Genomic DNA, 27,705 nt, shown 5'->3' with positions numbered 1-27,705 from the left:
CTCATGGAGCAGCCAGACTCTCCCAAATCCCTGTTTTCCCTAGAAACTCAAGAGGATGAAAGGAATACATATCATATTCCCAGTCCCCATCCACAAAAAAACCTCCACACTGAGGGAAAAACCCCCAGTATTTCTCAAAGAGGTAACTAAAAACCAGCCTGAAATATCCTGAAAAAAATTTGAGGAGTAGAAAACACTTTAAAAAACTCCATATTTTACCAGGCTTTGCTGTGCCAAGAGCACTTGCAGCTGCAGTTGGGATGAAGTTCAGTTGGTACAGGAGAACATTCCCAAACTCAGCCAGCCTAGAGAAGACCCTACTCCTCACCCACCTGTTTCCCCAAAGGAAGTCCCCCCTCTCCCAGGAAACTCCTTTAAAGTCTCCCTCAGCCTGATTGGAGGCTCCCAGCCCAGGATGCACCCTGGGAAATGAAGTTTTAGCCCAAAAGCTGAATTTTGGGGACGTCCCTCAGCCAGCAACTCCTCAGCAAGGATACTTAGGAAGCAGGGCAATACTTTAGACCACTCAGGTGGAGAATGGGGGGGGAAAAAATGGATTTAAAAACAATCAGGAAAAACCTGCCTGGCAGGAGATGTTTCCTCTTCAATTACATCATCAAATTAATCCCCAAATCCAACTTTTCTCAGCTGCCTCTCGTTCATCAGAGCTCCATGGTTGGATGCAGAGGGTTCTGGGCAGTAGGACCCAGTGGGATCTGGGCTTTGTGCCCAGAACCCTCATCCTGAAACCCATCCGACTCCTCTCCAGACCTTTCATGGGATGAGTCCATTGTTTCCAGCCTGCCCCTGACGTCATCAGGAACCTCATCCCAGCTGAGCCTCCCAATGTTCTCATCCAGCCCAAACCAGGTGTGAGCAGCACACCTGGGAATGGGATGGGGAATTGGGATAATGGGGAAAAGATTTCACCAAATTAGGGGAGAAAAGAAGGATCCAGGGAGACCTCAGAGTCCCTTCCAGTGCCTAAAGGGAGGAGAGCTGGAGAGGGACTTGGGGCATGGGATGAAGTGACAGGACACAGGGAATGGCTTTAAACTGGAATAGGCTGAGATTATATGGGATTTTAGGAAGGAATTCTCGGCTGTGAGGGTGGTGAGGGGCTGGAATGGAATTCCCAGAGAAGCTGTGGCTGCCCCTGGAAGTGTCCAAGTGTCCAAGGCCAACCTGTTCTAGTGGAAGGTCTCCCTGCCTTCTGTACTGGATGACCTTTCAACCCCATTCCAACCCAAACCAATCCCATAATTCCAGGGAAAACTCAGGGATTTGGGTCAATAAAGGGCACTGCTCCATGTGGAATCCCCAGGCAGGATAAGGAGGGGGGACCCCACATTCCCCTGGGAAGGTCCCGCCCGGTTCGCGGCCAGGAGCGGAAACCCCTGGAGGAAGGGCTGGATCTGGGAAAACCTCTTTGATCCCTCTTGCGCCATCCCAGGAAAAACACATCCAAGCCACCTTTCTGGCTGGATGAGTAGAGGTTGTCCAGGGATGGGAGCCAGCCCCGGGGAAGGGAGCAGGGAAGGACAACTTCAAGCCGGGGCTTGTTTGCCCTTGTCCGCCTCCTTCCAAGGACAGCTGGGGTTGGAATTTCTCCCGTTTTCCCTGGATTCCATAAGATTTACTCAGCTCTCTCCTAAGTTTTCCATGTCCACGATGTGTTTTGCAGGGGTGTGAGCTGGGAAAAACCTGTCCTAGCCTGGAGCAGCTCCAGTTTGCTCCTCAATCCCACCCAAGAACAACCTGGGATAAATCCATTAAAAATTAAGCTGAGTTTTTGTGGATTTTTATGGATTTTCCCCTTTGTAGAGGCTCTTTGCAATGGGAAACTGAATTGGAATTGGAATGGGAGCTCCATCCAGAGCTCTGATTGGGAAAATTGGAGCACAAAGTGGGTTTGGCTCATCCTTAGTGTAAACCAGAGTGGAATGGGATCTCTGCACTGTTTGTTGACACCACAGCAGCTGTTGGGGGATGTATCCATGAAATAGTCCAGATTAATCAGTAATTCTGCTTTTCTACTACAGCTGTTCCTTTTGGATTGGAAAATCCTGGAGGGAGAAAAGCCCTTCGCTGGGATCACAAAGCCCTTGAAGCCCTGATGAGAAAAAATAACTGGGAAAGGTGTAACGGGCTTAATAAATGCAGTTATAAAATCAATCCGCACCCTATAAAATATTTAATGTATCCTGGGCTAACATTTTCCACCCAATAAGCAGCTGGATCTGCACGGAATTCCCTGTGTCCCATTGATATAAATGGGATTTATCACTCACTAATTTCATTGTGGCCCACGTAAAGACTCAGGGACCTTCCTGTGGTCGGTGACACAGTTTCAGAGCAGGAATACGGGGCAGGATTTGCCTGCAAAAAGGAATAAAGTCGATTTGATTTTATTCCTTCATCAATTTTTCATTATATTTCATGTTAAACTATGGTTTATACGGGACCAGCTACCAAGAGGGCACAGCAGCCCAGATGTTGAGGAGAGGAGGGGGGGAGCCAGGGGGAGGAGGATGCAGGGGTTGCAGGGGCAGAATGAGGGAGGGACCGCCCAGGAGGAGAGGGAGGACAGAAGCTGAGCAGTCCAGATGTGGCTGGGATGGGGACGGGGGCTCCTTGTGGTAGGTGGGGTCATCCAGATGTGGCCGGGGTAGGAACATACAAGCACCCAGATGTGAGGCAGCGAGTGGGGACAGGCCCAGACGTGGCTGGAACGGGGGCGGTCGCCTGGCTGGAGTCAGGGCTCGTCCTGATGTGGTCGGGATGCGGAAGGTGCCCCTTGTTTTAGCTGGGATCCTCCAGATGTGTCCGGCCTGGGACCGGAGCCCACCCAGCCGCGGAGCCGTGAGGGGCGGCCCGACTCCAGCCGTGCCTGTGGGCGGGGCTTAGAACCCCGCCTCCCGTGACATCACCCGCGTTCTAATTCCCACCGTTGCCACGGGCAACGGCCCCTCCGCTCCTCCCCCCCACCCCCCCTCCCAATTCCTCTCATCTATTGGGCAGCATTGCTGTCCATCAACGCTGTGCGACGCTCTCATTTGTTGTCTGGAGGTTAAGCCCCTCCCCTTCACTCTGCTTATGCCCCGCGCTCGGCGGAGCCGCCGCGATCGCTGCGGGGCTGGCGGGGCCTGAGGGGGCACCGGGGGTGAGCGGGGGTACGGCCGGAGGGTCTCGGGGTACCGCGGTGTGGGGCAGGGCTGTGGAGTTGTAGTTCGGCGGGGTTTGGCTCTGGAAGGAGGTTTTGGGGGGGGTCCCCTTGGCTGGAGCACCTTTGGGAGGGGGTTTTTGGGGGTGTTTACGCTGTGAGGGGAGGGGGGGTTTAACCCCTCGCCCCATCTGGGGTCACTGTGCAGGGTGGGTTTGAGCTCCGTGTGTTTAGGGGGGTTCTGAAAAGGGGGTTTGGGAGGGTTTAAACTTCCCACACCTATTTAGGATAGCTCTAAAAGGGGATTTGGGGGGCTTTCCTTCCCCCCCCCCATTTGGGGTAGCCCTGTAAAGGGATTTTAAGAGGATTTGGCTCCCTCCCTACTCCGGGTGTCTCTGTTTAAACTTCCTCCATCTCATTTAGAGTAACTCTTATAGGGGGAGTTTGTAGGGGTTTAAACACCCCCCTTATTTAGTGGAGTTTGGGGGAGTTAAACTCCCTCTTTCCCTTATCCAGAGCAGCTCTTCCAAGCGGGTTTTGGGGAGGTTTAAACATCCCCCATTTAGGGTCTGGTGGGATTTAACATCCCCCTACCTGGGGTAGCTTTACAAAGGGGGTTTGTGTCCCCTCTTTTCCCTAAGTTATTTCTGCTAGGAGGGAAGCTGTGGGCTCACATCTGGCCAGATGTTGAGTGCAGGGGGCTTTGCAACAGAACAGAGTAGGGCTTAGGAGGGGTTTAAGCCCCCAGTTAGGACAGGCCTGGGATCTGGACCCTGGTGGGACTAAAGGAGGGGTCACCGAGCCCCCAGACCCCTCTGTGAGCTCAAGCAGGAGCCCCCCAGCTCCAGCCCCACATTCCCAGCCTGTGGATGTTGCATCCCTGGAGATGATGCCCCCCGAGGAGGAGAGCCCGGATGGGGACAGGGACGGTGGCCTTGTCCTCCTGCACGGCCCGAAGAGCGGCAGCACACGGAAGGTGAGGATGGCCCCATATCCCTGTCCCATCCATAGGGATGGCTGTGCCCATGGATGGGGACACAGGGATATCCAACCCTGCTGGGGGTGGAAATTGTGTTGCTGCCCTATAAACAGCCCTAAACAACTCCCTCCCAGCTCCTCATCCCTAAAACTCTGTCCCTGAATCCCATCTTTTCTGCTGGCTCCATCCCCAAGCTTCCCAGTGCCTGCATTTCACCTCATTCCCTGAGATTTTGGGTTTTTTTTTTTCCTCCTTCTTGCCTGTGGGAAGCTGATCCAGCCAGGTGCTGCCAGGGAAAGTCAGGATGTGCTGATTGCTCTTCTGGTGTTGTTGTTTAATTACCAACATTTGGGATGGAATCAGTGGGAATTGCCCTTAGGCTTCCACCAGACCCTGATTTCTTGGGGTCAGAGAGGTTTCAGGGAGCAAGAAAACATGGAAAACATTCATTTTTGGGTCTATTTAAGCATTTTTCCCATTAGTTTTGCCCTCTGAGATCCAACAGGATAAACCAGCAGCGAGCTCACTCCATAATCTGAGCTCTTCTTGCAAAAAGTCCCAAACCTAAAACACCCCTAAAAAAAAAAAATCCCAAATGACCAAGAAAGTCAAACTCAGCCAAGCTCTGGAAGGGATTTTTATTTTTTTTCCCTGGATCAATCTGATCTGGAGTCACTTGAGCCTGGGCTGCAGCTCAAGAGGTTGCAACCTTAAACCAGGTCGGGGTTTAACTCGGGGCCTTGTCTAAAGAGCAGGTGCTGCTGGTGGGGGAAGATTAACAGGAGGGATTTGGGACTTTTTTCCTAATTTGTTCTCTTTGGGTCTGGAGCACAAAGAAAAACATGGAAAATGCTGCCAAGCTTTGGAGGGAGAAGTGGGCAGGGCATCAGCAGCCTCTGTCATAATATGATTATTTTTTAACTAAAGCAGCAGAACACCTGTTGAGCTCTATTGCTTTATTGTTGTTATTGTTATTTAAAAGAAATTATCAATACAACCTTTTCCTGCTGTTTTTATCACCCTGACAACATCAGGAGCGTGGATCCATATTTTCTGCCTTGCAGGGGATCCTGAATGCTGCTGAAAAAGTGATTTTTAATCCTTTTTTTCTTTTTTTTTTGCCAAGTATTCTGTCCTAGGAGTGAAGACTTAATCCACCTGTTTCCTGCTGGCACCTTGCCCTGACTCTGTGCCTCCCCCATCTCCTCAGAGCACTTTCACCCTCCTAAAATTCAATTTTTAGCTGCAGTTTGTGCTGTTTAAAGTCCCCCAGATTTTTATTCCCACCCCTGGGTTTATTTTTTCCTTCCTCTTGCTGACTGCATGAACCACCAGTGAGGCCACTTGGGAAATTTAAAACCTTAATCCTCCCCTCATTTGTTCAAAGGCTCTGTGATGTAACCATATTCTCAATAAAAGGTTTTAGAGGTTTTAGCTGCTCCTGTCTCCCACAGAAACCCAGCTCGGAGCCAGGCTGCTCCATGAGATTAATTCCATGACAGGGAATTTCCTTTCTAAATAGATTTTCAGGGAGTAAAAACCCACTTGTTGTCACTTCCTGCTTGTCTTATAACAGCTCATATTAATTTCTTAAATGTTTCTGTCTGGAAAAAAAGGAAGGAAATTCTGGATAACCCTGGGGAAAAAAAATGAGAATTTCCAAGCCTGTTTTTATGTGTGGAGTGCTTCCCTGGCTTTTGATTTCCTCTCTGTCCCATGGGATAATGTGGCTAAAGCAGGGTCACTTGGCCACTTCTCCTGTGCTGGCCTGACTCAAAAACTTGTGGATTCCAAAAAGGAATAAAAATTCCAGCTGACAGCTGTGGCTCTGTAAAAATGCTTTAAAGACCAGTGTGGTTCTGGAATTAAAACAGGTGCTCAGAGTTATCCTATTCCAGCCTGGAATAATCTGTGCACTTGGGAACCTCCTGTTTGGAAGAAAAACTCTGTGTAAGGAAGTGCTGGTGCTGCTAAGAGGGCATGGAAATAAATCCCTGATTTATTTATTTTTTTGGAGTGGGACGTAGGTGTTTAGTGGGAGAAATTTATGGGGTTGAGGTTGGAGCCACGGACCATGGGCCCTGTGGATGGGGTTGGGATCATGGATCGTGGTCCAGCTTTGGGCTCCAACAGCAGAAGGACCTGGAGCTGCTGGAACAGGTCCAGAGGAGATCAGAGGGCTCCAAGGGATGGAGTCAAGCTGGGAGAGCTGGGAATGTCCAGCCTGGAGAAGGGAAGGACCCAGGGAGAGCTCAGAGCCCCTTCCAGAGCCTAAAGGGGCTCCAGGAGAGATGGAGAGGGACTGGGGACAAGGGATGGAGTGACAGGACACAGGGAATGGCTTTAAACTGGAACAGGGTGAGATTAGATGGGATATTAGGAAGGAATTCTTTCTTGTGAGGGTGGTGTGGCCCTGGAATTGAATTCCCAGAGAAACTGTGGCTGCCCCATCCCTGGAAGTGACCAAGGCCAAGTTGGACAGGGCTTGGAGAAGCCTGGGACGGTGAAAGGTGTCCCTATCCATGGCAGAGGGTGGAATTCCATGATATTGAAGGTGTCTTCCAACTCAAACTTTTCCATGGTTCCATCATCCTTTCAATATCCCTTTTCCTGGCATGAAAGGGTCTCTGTTTGCCCACACCCACAACAGTGATCCAGAGTGGCTGGAGTCCTGCTTTCCTTCATTCCCTGTCCTTGGGAACAGGATGGTGTCTCCCTGGAGGTGGGGCTGGCTGTGGAGCTGAGCTCAGCACCAGCTGATGACTCTTCTTCCCACATTGTGGATGTCTGGAGTCTCTCCTCAAATTAAACTTCCTCAGTTTCTCTCTGGGCATTTCCCCAGCTTCCCTAATTGGGAGGAATCCTGGTGGTGACTCCTTTGTGGCCAAAACTGGTCCTGGACATGGCTCAGCTTGGTCCAGTCTTAGGCAGCGGAGCTGTGGAGCAGCTTCTGGGATCCAGTCAGGTTCTCCCAGTATCTCCAGAAGCTTTTCCTGCAATTCCTGCTGGGGCTATAACTCCCAGTTACCAACCCCTTCCTCATTTCTCTGGAGAGATCCGTGCCTGGATTTTACCAGCACAGTTCTTCAGGAACTGGGTCTGCATCTCCATTTCTGTCTTCCTTGAAACTTTAACAAGCACTTCCAAGGATTCCCTTTTCCCTTCCCACATTTCACTTAATATCCTTCAGTTTTGCTTCTCCTCTATTGCTTCCAGCTACAAAGGACCGGAAACAATCCCTTTGTCATGGAATTACTGGCTTCTACATCTTCCTCCAGGTGATTCAGTTTGTCCCTGGTGCCTTGTCTTTGTCACTGAGGTCACAAATCACTCTCAGGGTGTGGCTGTCACCCTGGAGTCACCCAAGGCTTCATCTCCTGGGAGTGGGAAGTTGAAAGTCCACCCTGAGTAAACATTCCCTAAGGACTCCTAATTGCCACCCTGGATGGGCCCTCTGGAACTGGGAGAGGTGGCTGGAAGTGACAAAAGCCCTTGAGTCATTCCAAACATTCCCTGCAAAGATAAGGCTGGAGAATCTTTGCCCTCCCTCAAAAGGGAGCTTGATTCCCTCTGGAAAGGGTCTTATGGAATCTTTTTTCCCTCATGTGGAGAGTCTGGATGAGGATTTTTGGTTCTGTTGTCACTTCCATGTGAGGGTGGAAGGCAGAGGGATTTCCCCTGATTTTTCTGGGCCTAAAGAGTTCCAATGATTCCAATAAAATCATTAGATATGAGTTGGAATGGACTCGTTGGGATCACAGAGTCCAATTCCTGACCCTAATCCTGCTTTGTCACAAGTGATAAATGTCAGGGCTGGCCACACCTCACTCATTTTCATGTATTTCTGTTCCATTATTCCCTGTGTACAAACAAGAGCTGCTGTTCCATGGCTTCTCCACGGTTTATGGAGGAGTTCTGTGATTATTCTTCCTTTAAAACCTTTAAACAAGGAAGGAAAAGTCTGATTATCTCTAGAGCCACTTCCTAAACCCCCCAAATTCCCTTTTCCAGGTGTCCCCAGGTGCACCCCAAAGCCTGGATGAAAGAGCCTCTCTTTCTTCTGACCTTACAGGGGTGACCTTGAAAGCTTAAGCCAAGAATTCAGTGAGGAAAATCCCTTTTGGAACCCAACAGTGGGATTTTGGTGGGATTTTTTTCCCCCTTTATGTAAGTCATGTTTAAATCCCTGGAAACTCATTCTGTGGTTTTTAGTTTTCAGTTGGAACTCTGACAGGAAAAGCTTTGGGATCCTTTGAACTGTTGGAAGGTGGGATGCTCTTCACTTGACTCCTTATTTTCCTCATTTATCTTTGGATTTAAAGATGGCCTTTTATGCTTTCCTGGAGCCAGATTTCCTTCTTGCTCCAGGATTTGGGGAATTACAACATTCCTCCTCCAGGAGCTCCTGCAGATGGGGCTTGGTTGTTCCTCATGGAATGATGTTTCTACTGATCCATGCAAGCCAGGGATGATTTTTTGGGATCAAGGCAGAGCCTCTTGAGGGAAGATGTGCAGCAAGCTCATATTCCTGCACTTTTCCAGCCTCATAAATGTAGAGGAAAACAAAATGTGTGGATATCATGAGAAATCCTTGAATTCCTGACTTAACCTCACAAGGCTTTGGGTTAATATCAGAGGCTTCTGGTTTTGCAGCACTTTTTTTGCTGCTGGCTTAGGAGCCTGGATAGGGATTGAGAGCTCATCCCATTAAATCTGATGGAGAAGCCAGGAAAAGGCCCCTCAGCTCTGCAAACAGCTTTAGTGCTTCCCAGCAGGAGAAGTCAAATCAATTTGCTAAATCCTTTCATGGCTCCTGCAGGGAAGAGGTTTTAACCCTCTTGGAATATCTTGGGGAGCCATCCTGGTGTCTTCTGCATCCCACTCCTTTCTTTCCTTCGTTTCCTTCCTGCTTTCCCTCCAGACAACAAACTTTATTTTGGGTTTGGATAATCCTCCTACTTGTGCCTTTTCCATCATCCCACCTGCACTTCCTGGGCCTCTTCCCTGTGTTTCCAGGTGGGTTTTGCTCCTTTTCTCCACAAAAATTCCCTTAAAATCTTCTGGCTGCTTCTAAATAAATCTTTGCCAGAGATGGAAAGGACTCCAGGGTTCTGGAATTTGCAGGAAGAGATAGAGTCAGGGAAGAGACACTTCCCACCTCTTAAGCTTTGCATGGATTTCTGTGGCTCTGGAGGCACAGCGAGGGAACCTGGAACTGCCTCATTTGCATATACTTGGGTATATTTGCATATATTTGTCTCTGGATCTGTCAAACTCTGAGATCTCATCTTGAAATTTGAAATTAAGCCTTGAATTTTTAATGAGCGCCTTCTCTTTACATCTTGGCTTGATTTCCTGATCCTTTCCCCTGATTCTTAGATTTTTTTTTTTTTTTCCCCTAGAGAGCCAACAGGATGGGTGGATTCCCCTCAGGACAAATCCAGAAGTGACAGTTCTGGATCAAACATTCCTCTATATGCTCCTGAGTATTTCAGACCCAATATTTATGCAGCTATTGGGGTGTTTTCCTCAAATCCCACTGCTTTTCCAGAATAATTGGGATCTTATGCTTCCAGCCTGTTCTTTTCATCAAATTCATGGATTGCTGTAAAGCATTAATTCCACAGATTTATGGACCAGCTGGAGTCACTCTGATTCCTCAGTCTCCAAGGGACCAATTAGGAGCTCCAATCTTTCCCTTAAATGAAAATCCCACTGTTAATCCCAGACCCTTTTCCAAAGGAAGCAGCACTTGGTGGACTTCAGATATGAGGAATTAATTTTAAGGAAGCTGAAGTCCATGGAAATGCAAAATTTTCCATTTTCTCCTTGCCAGGTCCCATCAGAGAGGTGATCAGGCATTCCATGGAATTACGGAATGGTTTATTTTGGAAGGGGCATTAAAGATCATCTCATTCCATGGGCAAGGACACCTCTCACTATCCCAGGTTGCTCCAAGCCCCATCCAACCTGGCCTGGCTTGGAACACTTCCAGGGTCATCCACAACTTCTCTAGGAAACAAGTGCCAGGGCGGGGGTTGGAATGAGATGATCCTTAAGGTCTCTTTCAGCCCAGACTATTCCATGATTTTGGGATGTTCCCATAATTTGCAGGCTCAGACCTTTCCATGCTCCTAAACTTCCCAACTTTGTGCCTTCCCAAGCAGGGATTTTTTTATCCAGGGATCTTCCAGAGGCTCATCCCTCTGAATCTTCAATGGGAATCATCCCCACTCGGGCAGAGCTTTTATGGCCCTGGATTTGGGGATGCCCCATTCCCTGAGGCATCCCATAATAACCCTGTGAGCCAGAGGGAAATTAGGTGGCTGCTATTTCCTGAAGTCAGGAATTCAGTGTATTTTCCCCGTCTGTAGTAATTCCGAGCCGGGGCTGTGGAAAGGATGGAATCAATTTAGCGCCGTGAGCCCCTCATTCCTGCATCCCTGTGAACTCCTGACTCCCTGCGCTCCATATCCTGGAGATGGCCTTGGGATCACATTTCTTCCTGAGCTTTGGGGTCATGCTGAGCTCATCTCCAGCCCCCCTGGATCTTGGCTCATGTCCAGAGCCTGGGAAGGGGATGTGGAATTCCTCTTCAGGGATGAGTTTGGAAAGAGCTCAGGGAAAGAAATCCCTGCTGGCAACGCATAGGATTAGGGAATGAAATGGTTATTCCAGGGGCAGGGGAAGGTCTGGGGGGTGAGAAACTCAATGTGACCCGGTCACATGTGCTCTCATCCCAGAAATTCCCAGTGTCCTGGGCTTATCCCACAGCGTGGGCAGCAGGAAAATGGGAATTCTGCCCTTCTGCCCTGCTCAGATGCAGAAACCCCACCTGGAATTCTGCATCCAGCTCTGGGGTCCAACAGCAGGGGGATGTGGAACTGCTGGAGAAGATCCAGAGGAAGCCACGGAGATGCTCCAAGGGCTGGAGCCAGGCTGGGAGAGCTGGGAATGTCCAGCCTGGAGAAGGGAAGGCTTGGAGAGCTAAGAGCCTCTTCCAGTGCCTGAAGGGGCTCCAGGAGAGCTGGAGATGGACTTGGGACAAGGGATGGAGGGACAGGACACAGGGAATGGCTTTAAACTGGAATAGGGTGAGATTAGATGGCATTTTGGGAAGGCATTTTGAGGGTGGTGTGGCTCTGGAATGGAATTTCCAGAGAAGCTGTGGCTGTCCCATCCCTGGAAGTGTCCAAGGCCAGGTTGGAGCAACCTGGGATAGAGAAAGGGGTCCCTGCCTGTGATAAGGGATGGAATTCCATGATCTTTAAACTCCCTTCCGACCCAAAGCATTCCGTGACTCTGGGCTCTGAAAGTGCACAATTTACAGAATTGATGGATTTTTTAAAATCCCAAAACATGGATTTCAGATGAGAACTTGCCCTTGTCTCTCAGCAGGGCTGTGACCCCTTTGCCCAGACCCAGCGCAGCAAACTCCAGCACCGCCGGGCCCGGATCAACCAACAGATCAACAAGGAGATGAGGATGAGAGCGGGAGCAGAAAACCTCTTCCGGTGAGTCCTCATCCCCTGGGCATCCCCCTGGCTCTGAAATTTGGTTGGAGACAGGAAAAGAGTCTTGATATCCAAGATTCAGCTGCTGGAAGATTTAAAAACCAGTATGGGAGCAAATGGGATAATGGGAATGAGTTTGTGGCTGAGGTTGGTCTGAAAACCCAATGAGTGGATCCAAGGGATATGGAGCTGTTGGAGTGAGTCCAGATGTTCCAAGGGCTGGAGCCTCTCTACTCAAGAACCAGGATGGGAGCTGGGAATGGGAATGTTCAGCCTGGAAAAGAGAAGGCTCCAGGGACACCTCAGAGCCCCTTCCAGTGCCAGAAGGGGCTCCAGGAAAGCTGGAGAGGGACAAGGGATTGAGGGAGAGGACACTGGCTTCCCACTGCCAGAGGGCAGGGATTGATGGGATTTGGGAAGGAATTCTTGGCTGTGAGGGTGGTGAGGCTCTGGAATGGAATTCCCAGAGAAGCCGTGGCTGCCTGTCCTTGGAAGTGTCCAGGCCAGGTTGGATGGGGCTTGGACAAACCTGGGATAGGGAAAAGTCCCTGCAGGGGATGGAACTGGAGGTTTTCTGAAGATCCACCCCAAACCATTCCATGAAATCCAGCTTTAGGATCATAAATAGGTCAGAAAATCCCTTCTGGACTGAGTCCAAGCAATCCCCCAGCACGACCGAGGTCACCGCTTGTCCCCAAGTGCCACATCCACAGGAATTTTATTCCAAAAACAACTTTTTTTAGCATCTTTTATGTTTATTTCATTTTCCCTTAATATTTGGAGCACATTTCAAGCTGGGCAGGTCTTTAATATAAAAAAATCCGTAAATCTGCCCTAAAGTACAATATTTTGGGAATATTCTACTAACTTGTTTATTGTTTTTATCCCAAATAAAATGAAATAAAACAAAATTGACTTTCCACTTTGGAACTGGAATGATTTACCATCAATGGAGTGTTGCTGTTGCACCTGGAGAAGGGGATAATGTTTGACCCATTTAAAAAAAGGTGTTTTCCTGGGGGATGAGATCCCACTGCTTCATCCACGTTGCTGTGCCTCATTTAATTAAGGAAAAAAAGCCACGGAATCCCAACTTCTGCCTCTCCTGTGCTATATTAAAAAAAAAACCAAGCAAACAACAGAGGGAAATGTGCTGCCTCAGCAGAAACCAGCCTGGTTTAGGTTGGAATTGGAGCTGTGGGAAGTGGGAGTGAGGAAAAACGGGATGCAAAACACATCTTAATTATCAGGGAAATGTACTGAGGGGGCTCTTTTTTAGCTGGCTCAGCACTCTGGGTGTCCTTTGGAGCAGCTACTTTCCCTCCCTCCCTCCCACAAATCCAGCTGAGTAATAAAGTTGATTTCTCGGCATTCCGGTGCTCCGAGCTTATGAAACTTTGGAAAAAGGAATAATAAAGCTTGAAATTAAAGGATGAGGAGGAGGGGGGGATTATGTTGCAAGTCTAAAGGTTATTGCTTCAAAATTAAAGATTTGTGGTGCATGGATAAAATTCCTTTGGATCTTGATCCTGGTGCTGGTGGAAAAAACTGTGGATTGTCCAGCCTGGAGCAGTTTGGAGCTGAATTTGTTGGGATTTTGCCTTTAAATGTAAAAGCAAACTACCTCAATGCTTGGTAAAAATATTCCTGTTCAGCCTTTCCATATTTTTTTCCTGGGAAAGTTGGCAGGAATAGGGTGTTGGAAAAAAAATCCATGTGGTATTTGCTCAGTGGATTTGTTTGCTTGGTAAATAAATGGGAAGAGCCAGAGGAAACCTCTTCCTTCCTGTTCAAACACTGGGATGGAGTGGAGGAATGGTGGAGATAAAAATGCCCAGGTTTTTGGAACAAAAGAAAAATAAATCACAAAATAAATCCCAGAAATTCCCCCTGTCCTGGGCTCATGCCACAGCATGAGCAGCAGGAAAATGGGAATTCTGCCCCTCTGCCCTGCTCAGGTGAAATCCCACCTGGAATTCTACATCCAGCTCTGGGGTCCAACAGCAGAGGGATGTGGAACTGCTGGAGAAGATCCAGAGGAGGCCACAGGGATGTTCCAAGGGCTGGAGCCAGGCTGGGAGAGCTGGGAATGTCCAGGCAGGAGAAGGGAAGGATCCAGGGAGAGCTCAGAGCCCCTTCCAGTGCCTGAAGGGGCTCCAGGAGAGCTGGAGAGGGACTTGGGATAAGGGATGGAGGGACAGGACACAGGGAATGGCTTTAAACTGGAATAGGGTGAGATTAGATGGGATTTTGGGAAGGAATTCTTTCTTGTGTGGGTGGTGTGGCCCTGGAATGGAATTTCCAGAGAAGCTGCGGCTGCCCCATCCCTGGAAGTGTCCAAGGCCAGGTTGGACAGGGCTTGGAGCAACCTGGGTTAGTGGAAGCTGTCCCTGCCTGTAGCAGAGGGGTAGAATTCCATGATTTGTAAGGTCTCTTCCAACCCAACCCATTCCAGGATTTTCTGCTGTGTGTGGCACTTGCAAATACCCCAGGAAAACATTTTTCCTGGTAACAGTTTCCTGGCAAAAACATGGGCAGATCCTCCTGCTAACTGTGCTAAGACACCTGGAAAATAATCAGGGGCCTGCTGAGACCCAAAAAAATTGTTGTCAGCTGGGAACAAGGAGGGAATACTCTCCTTAATCCATATGGGATGAAAATTGGACTGACGGTGTCCTGGAGGTGTTGGGATGTGGGGGGATAAACAGGAATTAAATCTTAGTTTATAGGGATTATATGGAAACATAGGGTGATGGTGCCTGGGTAATTGCAGGAATGCTGAAAGATTTTTCATTGGAAATAGGCATGGGGATCTTTGGATGTTCTGTGGTTTGGTTTGTTTGGAATAAAAAAATTCCTTGGTCTTGGAAAATCCTGGCAAAGGAGAGGCAGGAGGAGACTCTGAACCACCAGATTTTCAAAGGAAAACGCCGGAGCTCCTTCTGGGGTTGCCCTGAAGCAGGGCAAGGCAGGACCCAGAAGGATTTAATCCATAAAAAAATCCATGTCAAAGGCAATACTCTGGAAAAGCTGGAGGGAAGCAGTTTCCTGGTGGAGCAGAGCTTGTCCATGTGTTGTTTTCCCTGGATCCCAGTGTGGCTCAGCAGCCAGAGCCCCTTTCAGCTCTGGGTTATCTCTCCCTGCTTTCCTTTGGAGGAGATAAGCAGGGAATAATCAGCCTGGGAGCTTGCCCTGCTGGAAACAGCTGGAATCAATCCCTGGTGTTTACAGCTCCTGCCGGGAGCTGGGAAGGGAGGGCAGGAGCTCACAAATCCTTTCTTTTCCACAAGGATTCTTTTCACCCAAAATTGAGTCTTTCCTCCTCAAATCCACTGTTTATTTGGGCTGGGGGAGCACCTGGACTGGTCACAGCCCAAGCTGAGGCTGCACTTGAGGTGAAGTGTGAATGGGCAAGGGGAAGGTGGCTCTTGGAGCAGGAATTCCTGGATGCTGCACTGCAATGAGTTTTGCCTGGGCTCAGCCTCTACCTGGACGTTCAGACTTCCCTAATCCTGAAAGGCTGGGCGAGCTGGGAATGTCCAGTCTGGAGAAGAGAAGACTCCACAGACACCTCAAAGCCTAAAGGAGTGCCCAAGAGAGCTGGAGAGGGACTTTGGACAAGGGATGGAGGGACAGGACACAGGGAATGGCTTCCCACTGACAGAGGGCAGGGATAGGTGGGATATTGGGAAGGAATTATTCCCTGTGAGGGTGGTAAGTGCCTGGCACAGAATTCCCAGAGAAGCTGTGGCTGCCCCATCCCTGGAAGCGTCCAAGGCCAGGTAGGATGGGGCTTGGAGCAACCTGGGATAGTGAAAGGTGTCCCATGGCAGGAGTTGGAATGGGATGACCCTCAGAGGTCCCATCCAAACCTTTCCAGCATCGCCTGGAGAACCAGAGGCACAATCCTGTGGGAAGATTGGGCTCAATGCACATGGATTGCACTGCTGGGTAACTGAGTCTGGAGTGGAAAAAATAAATTCATGGATAAAAAGAGAGAAATTTGATCCATTGGCTTCTTGCAGGGCCACCAGCAACCACAAGGTGAAGGAGACGGTGGCTCTGGAGCTGAGCTACGTCAACTCCAACCTTCAGCTCCTGAAGGAAGAGCTGGAAGAGCTCAACAGCAGCGTGGACGTGTATCAGAATGAGAGGTGGGTCTGAGAAGAGCAGCCTGTTCCCTTGGGATTTCATTTTTCCCTCTGTTATGGAATTTTCCTGGGAGAAAGGCTGCTCTCGCCTTGTCCGCCCTGCTCTGTCCCATGAGGGTTGGGATGACCTTCAGAGGTTCCCTTCCAACCCAAACCTTTCCATGGTCAGGGACAATGAGGTGGTGGCTGGAAGATAGGGGAAGATTTGGGTATGGGCCAGAATCCCTGGAAAATTTTTATCCTGGGAATGTCAGTGGTTCCCTTCTAGAGCTGCAAGGAGAGAAAAATCAGCTTTTCCTAGGGGATACTGGGATGTTTTGGGATAGATGCAGCATCCTTTGGACAACTGATGTCCCAAAGGAGGAGGAATAGGGAAGAAAGAACCATCTTCCCTTGTATTGACCCCCTTTCCTGACAATCCCACCAGATTTCTTCCCAAGAGGACATTTTGGTGATGGGAGTCACTATGCCTGGAAGTGTCCAAGGAATTACTGGATGTGGCACTCAGAGCTCTGGGCTGGGTGGGATCAGTCACAGGTTGGACTCGATGATCTTGGAGGTCTTTGCCAGCCTAAACAATTCTGGGATGTTGGGATTCTTTTCCTCCTTTTCCCTTCCTGAGGTGGACAGGGTTGGATGGCAGCATGAGGTGTTGTGTGGGTGACATGGCTGAAGGATGGGATGGGATCCAGAGGGACCTGGATAAGCTCCAGAAGAACCTCATTAGGTTCAACAAAGCCAAGTGCAACATCCTGCACCTGGGATGGGGCAATTCCAAGCACAAATCCAGGCTGGGTGGGGTGAAGGGATGGAGAGCAGCCCTGAGGAGAAGGATTTGGGAGTGTTGGTGGATGAAAAGATGGAAATGACTCGCCCACGTGTGCTCACATCCCAGAAATCCCCCCTGTCCCAAGCTCATCCCACAGCATGGGTAGCAGAAAAATGGGGATTCTGCGTTGCTCAGGTGAGACCCCACCTGGAATTCTGCATCCAGCTCTGGGCTCCAACAGCAGGAGCAGGTCCAGAGGAAGCCACGGAGATACTCCAAGGTGATCCTTCTCTTCTCCAGGCTGGGAGAGCTGGGAATGTCCAGCCTGGAGAAGGGAAGGACCCAGGGAGACCTCAGAGCCCCTTCCAGTGCCTGAAGGGGCTCCAGGAGAGCTGGAGAGGGACTTGGGACAAGGGATGGAGGGACAGGACACAGGGAATGGCTTCCCACTGCCAGAGGGCAGGGATAGATGGGATATTGGGAAGGAAATCATGGATGTGAGGGTGGTGAGGCTCTGGAATAGAATTCCCAGAGAAGCTGTGGTTCCCTGATCCCCGGAAGTGTCCAAGGCCAGGTTGGATGGGGTTTGGAGCAACCAGGGCTAGTGGAAGGTGTCCTTACCCATGGCAGTGGGTGAAAATGGATGATCTTTACAGCCCCTTCCAACCCAACCCAAACCATTCCACAATTCCACGTTTCTGTGTCCATCCACGTGTTTTTCCAGGCACATTCCCTATCAGAGATGCTCAGTTTTCCCAATTTGCCACTTGCTTGCCCTGGTTTGAAAAGAAATCAGGAGCGACAACAACAGTTCCAAACCCTGCCCAGGCCAAACAAAACCCCCTTTGTTTATTCCAGACATTGGATTCCAGTGGAATTCTCGTTAGGAAATGAGCAGTAATGGCTTTCTGCACTAATTATAGCTCCTGGAGCTGTTTGTTCCAAGGAAAATGTGGGTGCTAATTCCCTGCCTTGCTCTCCTGGTTTTCATAACTTCCTTTGCCTGTTTTCCTCCCCAGTTAATGATTGATTAATGAGTTAGCAGCAATTTGGGGGGATAATGAGATGGGGCTGTTGTGTTGGTGAGGGCGTGATCCTGCCTTGCCCACCCAACATCCAGGATGTCTCTGAAAAACAGGAACTGGAAGAATAAGATGATTTGGGGGATTATTTTGCGCCCCTCTTCTTATGCTGCCATTCCCAATTCTTTTTGGGAAGAGCATTTTTCCATGTGGAGTCTCTTAACAGGAGCAGCACCAGCCCAGGGCAAGGAGCTGCTTCCTTTTAATCTCCAACCCACAGGATCCATCCAAGATTTTTAATCCAACCACCAAACAGATTCTTCTCTTCTTCCAGTGAATCCATCAGCGTTCCCATGATCCCTCTGGGACTCAAGGAGACCAAGGAGCTGGATTTGCTGGTACCACTCAAGGTGAGCTTTGGGGTTTCACTGATCAGTGCTGAAGCAGCTGAAATTCATTTTCCTATTTGGAAAAGCTACCAAAAAAATAAATGCATGGAAAGGAACTGGACTTAAAACATGGGAAAGTGGTTGAGGAAGGTGATGAAGGTCTGGAGATGCAGGAAAACAGGAAAGGGATGAGATTGTTACTTAGTGGAGGTTTTCTTGTGGTCAGAAGTGGAAAATTCTAACACAGAATTGCCAGAAATCTCCCTTTAAATAATAAAAATCAGGATTTTCTTCTGTTTCCCAATCCAGGATTTCATTAGTGAACACTATGGGGAGGAGGGTGTCCTGTTTGAAAAGGAAATCAAGGAATTCATGGAGCTGCGACAGGTTGGTATCTCTTGGCTTCTAAAATTTGGCTTGTCCAGGATCACTCCTTGGAGATGCCACATGTCCTTCGGGGGGGTCCCCCATCCTTTCTCCAAATTCCATATTTATCCTTGTATTTCAGGGTGCAGCAGTCCCGTGCTGGAGCACCTTGGACTTGTTTATAGGTTCCAAAATATTACAGATTTTTCAGGAATTGTTCATCTTTTCCCTATCCTCAGATGCCCGTGGGCTGACCTAGGTCAAAGTCAGATGTCATATAAAATGCTGTGACAAATGGCAGCAATAAATTAGTACAATCATTTTTTATGGATATTAATTCACCCCTGGCAAGGCTGAACAACTTCTCTCTCTCCAGGTAGGCCTTGGAGATGAGGGAATTTAAAACAGCCTGGGAAAGGAGGGGGAAAAAATCCTGTTTTTTCCCTAGGATTTATAAAATCAGAATTTCCAAGAGTTTTTCCAGCGCAACTCCCAGGCTGCTGCTTCCACATTTGAGTGTCCCAGCATCCAGACTTTCCCTATGGATGAAACTCAGAATCATGGAATAGTTTGGATTGGAAAGGCTCTTAAAGATCATCCAATTCCAGCCCCTTCCATGGGCAGGGACACCTTCCACTGTCCCAGGCTGCTCCAAGCCCCAGCCAGCCCAGCCTTGGACACTTCCAGGGATGGGGCACCCACGGCTTCTCTGGAAATTCCATTCCAACCCCTCACCACCCTCACAGGGAAGAATTCCTTCCAAATATCCCATCTATCCCTGTCTCCTCTCCCATTCCCGCAGGCCATGCGCACCCCGAGCCGCAATGAGGCCGGATTGGAGCTCCTGATGGAATATTACAACCAGCTCTACTTCCTTGACAGTCGTTTCTTCCCTCCCACCAAAACCCTGGGTGTCTTCTTCCACTGGTGGGTGCAGCTTTCCCTATCCCACCTGGGTGGGGAGGGAGTCAGGATCCAAATTTCCATGATGGAATCACTGCCGGGGCTGGTGGACACCGGCATCTGGATTTGCTGTTGCCTTGGGGGGGGTAATTTGGGGAGGGAGAGGGGAACACAAATCCCATGGGATGTACCATGATGGGAATGGTGCCTGCAAGCCCACCTGAGCACTGAAAACCCTTCAGGCTCCTCCTGCATCCGTGGGAATCATGAAGTGGTTTAGGTTGGAAAGGACCTTCAAGATCATCCAGTTCCAACCCTTTCCATGAGTGAGGACACATTGTGTGAACCATGACAGGGACACTTTGGGGACCATGACCAGAGGATGGGCAGCTCTTGGCTCTTCCCTTCTCCAGGTATGACTCCTTGACAGGGGTCCCATCCCACCAGAGGGCTCTGGCCTTCGAGAAGGGAAGTGTCCTCTTCAACCTCGGAGCACTGCACACCCAGATCGGAGCGCGGCAGGACCGCGCCTCCCTGCCCGGCCTCAACCAGGCCATCGATGCCTTCCAGAAGGCAGCTGGTAAGTGGCTTCTCCTCTTCCTTCTCTTCCCAGGAAGCTTTTGGGAAAGGTGGGAGTGATCCACAGAAGCTCAGGAAGGGGTGGGAGCAGTTGTAGGAAGAGGTGTTCCCAAGGGATCACAAATGGAGTGCGATGTGGCTCCACGTTGGTGTTGTGGGTTGGGAAAGGGAGTTGGGATGGTCCAACAGCCAAAAAGGATGTCCCCCCAAAAGGATGACATCCAAAAGGATGTCCCAGCTGTGGAGAGGAGAGAGGCTGATTCATCTCCCTATAGAAAAAACAGAACTTAGAACTGGGATCACCCAGGGCTTTGGAGAAGGAATTGGGCACAGGGATGGTTTAAATGGCAAGGGTGGGACCTCAGATCTTCTTACCCACCACTGATGGTGAGATGTTTGAGGATTGGAGGGAAACCTGCCTGATCCCAAAGTTTGATTCTCTTCCTCACAAGCCTGGTAACTTCCAGGAGCTTTTCTCTCCTCCAGGTGCCTTTAACTACTTGAAGGAAAACTTCTCCAACGCTCCCAGCCTGGACATGAGCGCCGCCTCTCTGACGATGTTGGTGAGGCTGATGGTGGCCCAGGTCCAGGAGTGTGTCTTTGAGAAGATGACCTTGCTGCGTGCCCAGAATGACTTCTTGGCCCGCCTGCAGCTGGCTCAGGAGGCAGCAAGGGTGAGGATTTTGGGATTTTGTAGTCAGCAGAACCTTCCCAGAGAGCACAACCTGAGGGACATCCTGCATCCCATCTCTTGTCCCTTCCCTCTTCCCAGGTGGAAGATGTTTATACCCTGGTGCACCAGACCATGAGCCAGCCCCACGTCAAGGATTATGTTCCCTTCTCCTGGACCACCATGGTCCAAGTCAAGTCGGAGCATTTCAAAGCCCTCTCCCATTATTTCGCTGCCATTGCCCTCTGCGACTGCCCCGGTGAGTGTCCAGCCTGGAGGGAGCTTCCTGCTCATCCAAGTACTAATTCCACATGATTCCTGGGTTTTGGGGAGGGATTCCCAAAAAAAAAGAGGCTATGGATACAACACCCGAAGTTTTTGGAATGCTTTGAGCTGTGGATCTTCTTTGTGGACTCAGCAATTCATCCCCAAGGCAGATTTTCCCATACTTCTGGTTTCCACAGGGAAAAATCCTAAGAAGGGGAGGAAAAAGCTGCTGGAGGATGTCACCTGCTGTCCCCTTTGGGGCTGGGTGGGGAAAGAAGGGTCACCTGCCTGCTTTGGGTCACCTTGTGTTGGGCCAGCCGAGGGCTTCAAAAATCAAAACTAAATCCAAAAATACCTTGGCTTTAACTTCCAGCCTCATGGATGGATGTTCTGGGAATCTCAGGGTGGTGGCAGCAAGGTACATGTGGTCCCATGGAGTCACTTGGAGCGTGACTTCAAGATGTGACCCTTGATCTCCATCTGTGCCACCTCCAACACCCTGGGAGCAATTTTGGGATGGAGCAGAGGATCCGGGGGCGGGCAGCAGATGCTCCTGGTGACCTTTGGTGTCACCTTGTGGGTGGCTGGGAAGGTTTTTGAGGGCTGGCTGCCAAAAGCAGTGCTGTGACCAGTGGCTGCCAGACTGTCCTCACACCCTCCCCCGCTCCAGAGCCTGCCCAAAATCTTACTTGTGCCACGTGGGTGTTGCAGAAGCTGGATTGAGCAAGGAGATGAGAGAGAGAGGGATATTGTGGAACTGGAAGGGCTTAAAGATCCAAGCAGGAGAGGATGATGATGGAGATGGGATTCAATGGGGTCCCAAGGAGCAGGGCAAACCTTCCCCCTAAAATTTTTCGTGACCTTAGGCACTGTGGTAAGCAGAAATCTGCAGGAGATGCTTAATTTGGGAATTTTTTGCCTGCTGTTGGGATCTCATGTTCCTATTCACACTTCTCCCTTGTCAGAATAACAAATCTTTTGCTTCTATAACCAGCTGGGAATAAATTCCTTACGCTGCAGTTTAATCCCTGCTGACATGGCAGGAGCTGGCACAGGGAGAGCCAGCCCTGGACCTGCCAGTTCCCAATCCTCTGCATCCCTATGCCCACCAGGCTTTGAAATCCTCTGTTTGGAGCAGCAAAACTCCCTAGAATATTCTGAGTTGTTTCTTATCCCACTCTGGGTCCAGGGAAAGAGGCTGCTGTGCAGCCCTAAGTGAGCGAGCCAAAGAGGATTAGGAACAATTTGGGCTAGAAAAAAGGGCTAAAAAAGCCTGGTGTGGGGTTTGGAGAGCCTGGGAGAGCTGCATCCATCTCTATTTTTCCCTGGAATTACCTCCTTGGTTGCACTGTGGGCTAGAGAAAAGGCTCCAGGGAGACCTTAAAGCTCCTTCCAGTGTTTCAAGGAGCTCCTGGACAACTGGAGAGGGATTTTGGACAAGGGATGGAGGGACAGGACACCGGGAATGGCTTCCCACTGTCAGAGGGCAGGAATAGATGGGATATTGGGAAGGAATTCCACCCTGGGAGGGTGGTGAGGCCCTGGAATGGAATTCCCAGAGAAGCTGTGTCTGCCCCATCCCTGGAATTATCCTGGTCCAGGATATCTGGGGCTTGCAGCCAGGTGGAAGTGTCCCTCCCTGTGGAAAGGGGTTGGAATTGGACAGTCTTGAAGGTCCCATCCAACCCAAACCATTCCATGATTTCCTCATTTTTTTGTCTCATTCGTCTCCCTGTCAGTGACCTCCTAGGTCTCTCCATTCCCAATCCTGCTTCCACACTGGAGCCAAGGAAGGCAGAAAAGAGGAAAAAAAGCTATGTTCAGGACAAATCCTGCCCTTAACTTCAGATCCTTGTGCATCCCTGCTGGGATCATGCCTGGGCCCGTCTGTGATTCCTTGCAGGCTGTGCTTGGATGACAGGAAGGTGCTGCCAGGGCCGCCTGAATGTGGATGTCACTTCTTTGTCCCCACTGCCATGAGGGGCTGGTTGGCCCTGACCTCTCCCTAATTCCATCCCCATCCATTTCCTTCCCACAGCTCCCTCAGATGCTGAGCTGCTGGAGCAGGAGAAGGCTTTCCTACAATTCCATGTCACCATGCCAGAGGGGCCATCACTTCGTGTCCTGCTGCAGGATCCCGAGGAGAGGAGGAAGCTGGGTGAGCACAGATTTCTGAATCCCATCCTGATTCCCACAAATGATGAGGTTTTAGGGGGATCTCTCCATGCAGAGAGGAATTTCTCAGATTTCTTCTCCTGGGAAGCAGGAAAGCATCACAGTCCCCTTGAGGGTGTGAGGACCAAGTCATGGTGCTTGTCCCAACCTGTCCAGCTCTGACAGGAAAAATTCCAGGTGTTCTGAGCCAGGTAACATCACCCAACACTACAAAGAAATCCACAGGGACACAGAGATCCTGGAAGCTCCTTGGTTTGGGCTGACTTGGCTGGAAAACAAGACACAGCAGATGCTCAGGGGGTGGCTTTTTCAGCTACTGCGAATTCTTGGGAGACAAGAACTTCTTCCCATGCAGGATTTCAGCTCCAGGGAAAGAACAGACGCTGCTTATTCAGCTGAAGTCGTGTTTTGGCAGCCCCTCCTCAACAGGGCTGCACCAAGAGCAAACTCAGCACTCAGAATTTGGGGTGTTGCCTCCCCCAGGAGCTCTTTTCCCTCCTTGCACACGTGTGGAAGAAGGCAGACCCCACCAGGAATGAGTTTGGCCTCAGCAAAATCCTTCAGGATGCTCAGCCAGGTTTCACCAGAAACCTCAAAATAAACCCCAAAATCCAAGTGTTTTATGGTGACACCCCCCCAATACCCTCAGATGTGGTTTGCATCAGCTTTTCCAGCTCTGCCTGATTTTCCTGGGGAAAATGGGCTCTGTTGAACATTCCTGGTAAAAAATAGATGTGCAGACACCAAGCTCAGCTTGGAATTGGTTTACAGGAAGGGAAAAACTCAGAGAGGTTGTGGCTCTCCATCCCTGGAGTGTCCAAGAGCAGGTCACACAGGGCTTGGAGCAACCTGAGATGTTGGAAGGTGTCCCTCCCTGTGGAAGGGGGGTTTGAATGAGATGAGCTTTGAGGTCTTTTCCAACCCAAACCACTTCATGATTCTATTATTATTATTATTATTATTATTATTTCCCCATATTTTCACAATTTATAGATTTGATAAAAATTCTCAGTGGGGGGAATCTCCTCTCTGTTTTCCCTCCAACCCCAAAACATTCCCTCGGTATTTAAGTTCCTCTGGCTGTGGAGTCTGGAGGAGACCTCATCTCCCTGGATTCTGTTGCCACCGTGTGTCCTGAACGTGAAATGCCACAGGCACACGTGTTTCCATGAGACACGCGGAGAGAGCTTTTCTGGGAGTTTAGCCTTGGATACGGCTGCCTTGGTTGCAGTTTCCCACGGAGGAGATGCTTTGCGTTGATATCTGTGGGTCACTGGAATTTCAGCTCCTCTTTCCCGACCATTTCCATTTCCCGAGGGTGGGAACGCGCTGAAGGCAAGTGGAGAGGAGCAAAGAGCAGAGGATGGAGAGCAGGACCTGCAGGACAAGGAAAAGGCTTAGCCTAGAAAACAGGGATGTGTTGCACCTTCCCAAGGAGGACGGGGCTGGGTTGTTGTCCGTGTTCCCATTCCCGAGGGATCCGATGCAATGGAGAGAAGTTAATTTGCTCAGGAGATTGAGGTTAAGCGTGAGGAGGGATGTCGGGGGTGGTTTTTCAGGAACATCTGCCAGCTCTGCCGTCAGGGGAGCGAAGTAGGTCACCCTTCAAGGTCTCTTCCCAGCCCTCCATCGGGCTGGGACCGACCCCATTTAGGGCTGGGAACGTGACTGGGCTGTCCCTGAGTCACAGCGGGGTGGTGGCACCGCTCCTGAAATCCGTGGGCAGCCAAGCGGGAACGGCGCCGGAGCTGCCGGTCCGTTGGGCTCAGCTCCCTCTGCTCCCTCGCAGGCAAAGCTCACCTCAAAAAAGCCATCATGAAGCACGAGGAGGCCATGAGGATCCATGGATTGTGCAAGATCCTAAGGAAGATGGATATCCTGCAGGAGGTCCTGTCCTTCGCCCACAAACGCTCCCTGAGCAAATATTCCGAGATCGACCACGAGGAGGATTTCTTTGAGACGGGAGAGGCTCCGGACATCCATCGTGAGTGGGGGGTTTTTGGGATTGTGGTTGGGGAGGGGGTTTGTGGATGGGAAGACTCCATAGGGAATTCTGCTGTGGAGGGGGATTGGGCTGGATGATCTCTGAGTTCCAGTCTAAACTATTCCAGGATTTTAGGTCCTGGCTCTTACAGGGTCACGCTGTCCCTCTTTGGGATGGCAGCAGCTGCCCCAACTGCCTGTGGTCACCCCCTGTCTGTGTTTTTCTCTCCCTCCCATCAGCCAAAACGCACCAGAAACCCGAAATCAAATCCCCCAACTTCTCCCAGGTGAAGGTGACCGACCTCTTCCACAGGCTGGTACGTACAGCTCCAGGAATGGGAATATCCCAAGGGAGCAACCGTCTCCTCCTCCCCCCCTGCATGCTCTGCTTGCCTGGATGCCTACCTCCTGCAGCCTCTTATCCCTCTCTCCAGCAGTTTTGCAAGGAGGAGCAGCAGGAGGAGGGCTGGGATCTGTGTCTGTGACACCTAACTGGGTCACAAAGCTCCTCTGGTGGCAGGGGAGCAGGCACAGGAATTTTGGGTGGGCTTTTCCCAAGAGATCCTTTAGAAGAAGGGTTTTGGTGGCAAGAAGCACCAGGAAAATACCACTGGAGCTTTATACACGCCCTCTTTAGGTTTTTATGGTCCTGGGGAGCAGGACTGGGTTTCAGGACTGTGGTGGGGTCAGCCCCTGAGTACTCCAGGGAGAGCTTGTGCATCTCAGCCCCACGGCAAGCAGGAATATTCTGCTCCTGTGGGAATGGAAAAGCAGGAAAAAGAGGGAAAAATGGGAAAGAATTGGGGGAAGGTGACCCTGAACTGGTGACCTGTCCCACCACCCTGCTCCTAGACCAAGCCCTGGTGGCATCCTCCAGATCCAGACAGCCTCAGGCCCCATCATTTCTTCTTGGATGATGGGACTATTTTCCCTGTAAAAGACAGGATTTCTTCCTCTGCCCCCTCCCTATCCCTGGAATTGGATTTTTTTACAAGGCTGCACAGTTCCAGGGAGCTGAAAAGATGCTTTCCATGTTTCTGCCTCATCCCAGGGCCCCCTGTCCGTGTTCTCAGCCAAGAACAAGTGGTATCCAGCTCGGAGAGTCCACCTGATGAGAGGAGAGAACGGCTTTGGATTCACCCTGCGAGGAGACTCCCCCGTCCTCATTGCCGGCGTCATCCCAGGGGGCTGCGCTGCTGTGAGTATCCCAATTTCTTGCTATTCCCATGGGAATGCCAGAAGAGAGCTGCCTGGAGGGATTCCAGGTGTTTTTAGGTCTTAAAATGGTTCAGGAGGAGACTCATCCCTGCTGGAGCTCAGGCTAGGGTTTGCAGGTGGGCGTCATGAAATGATTAATTTTTAGGAGATAGCTAAGGAAAAAACATGGAATTTTGCTCAGTTGTTAACTGCTGGAAGCCCATCCAGCTCCCTTGTCCCTCGTGTTGGGATGTGACAGTGGCTGGAACAAGATGGCACATCCAAAAAACAGGGGCAGCTTTGTTTTCCATCAGAAGATGCTGGAGAATGCTGGTGGAATGCCCTAAGTGTCTCCCCGCTCCCTCAGTAGCAACACATCCGTCTAAATCCCAGCATCTCTGGAACAACACTCTCCTTAGCAGCAGGATCACATCCCTCTTTGGAAAACTCATATTTCCCCAAAGGCTGGGATATGGGCTGGATATGGTCCATATCTGGAGCAGAGTTGTGTCTTCTCCTCAGCCTGGAGAAGAGAAGGCTCCAGGGAGAGATTGGAGTCCCTTCCAGTGCCTAAAAGGGTCCAGGAGAGCTGGAGAGGGACCTGGGACAAGGGATGGAGTACCAGGATGAAGGGGAATGCTTCCCACTGCCAGAGGGCAGGGTTGGATGGGTATTGGAAAGAAATTCTTGGATGTGGGTGTGGTGAGGCCCTGACAGAGGTTGCCCAGAGAAGCTGCAGCTGCCCCATCCCTGGAGGTGTCCAAGAAGCAACCTGGGATAGTGGGAAGTGTCCGTGGTGGGGCTGGATGATCTTGAAGGTCCCTTTCAAACCATTCCAAGATTCTCTGACAGTCCATGCACATTTTCCCTCATTCCCTGCAGGAAGCTGGGCTGAAGGAGGGGGACTACATCATCTCCGTGAATGGCAAGGACTGCAAGTGGTCCAAGCACGCCGAGGTTGTCCAGCTGCTGAAGAGCACCGGGAAGGAGGGGGTGGACATCGGAGTCATCACCCTGCAGGGCTCGGAATGTCCCAAAGCCGTAAGTCACATCCCACAGGAAACCACGGGACTACTTGGAGCTCTCTGGGTGCTGCCCTGGCTTCACTCCCCTCTCCACCTTTCCCAACCAGGTGGACAGGAAGGCAGCAGTGATGTCCTCGGGATCTGGGATGCTGAAGAGCAACAAGGAGAACAGCAGGAAGAGCCTGATGAACAGCAAGAGCGCCAGCACGCTGCTGGTGTGGAGCAAGAAGAGCAAGAGGAGCAAGAAGAGCACTTACAGCGGTGTCCCCTTCACTGCCGTGGGGGACAACGAGGCCATGTACTGACCATGCTCCATGGTGTCCCCTGAGCTCCAGGACTGGCTGCCCAGGAAGCTTCCCAAGCCTGGCTGGGCTGTGAGGACTCTCAGACCCGGGAATGCGCCGCTGGTCGGATCCATGCTGCGAGGTGAGCGAGGCAGCTCCACCTCCCAGCTCCTGTGTCCAACGAACCCCTCAGTCTGGGGGAAACTCGGGTTTATTTTTAATTTTGGGATTATTTTTTTTTTGCTCTCAAGGGGGTCGGGGGGAGCTGT

The 27,705-nt window shown here is 50.5% G+C and overlaps 1 protein-coding gene across 1 annotated transcript; it reads left to right on the top strand.

Annotated features, from left to right (window-relative positions):
* Positions 1-4,052: 4,052 nt before the first annotated feature.
* RHPN1 (rhophilin Rho GTPase binding protein 1) lies at positions 4,053-27,457 on the top strand (the record flags this gene model as incomplete). The annotated part of the gene is made up of 15 exons (XM_084216679.1): positions 4,053-4,139; positions 11,541-11,656; positions 15,682-15,810; positions 17,933-18,008; positions 18,297-18,374; positions 19,156-19,280; positions 19,670-19,836; positions 20,322-20,509; positions 20,608-20,764; positions 22,811-22,930; positions 24,737-24,931; positions 25,171-25,247; positions 25,982-26,128; positions 27,010-27,168; positions 27,260-27,457. 15 exons carry the CDS (start codon positions 4,053-4,055, stop codon positions 27,455-27,457), a joined length of 2,019 nt encoding a protein of 672 aa, XP_084072805.1.
* Between the last annotated feature and the right edge of the window lie 248 nt (positions 27,458-27,705).

This window comes from Fringilla coelebs, assembly GCF_963513975.1.
Source record: "Fringilla coelebs genome assembly, chromosome: 1".
Classification (NCBI taxonomy): Eukaryota; Metazoa; Chordata; class Aves; order Passeriformes; family Fringillidae; genus Fringilla; species Fringilla coelebs.
This window is presented reverse-complemented; position numbering and strand designations above follow the sequence as displayed.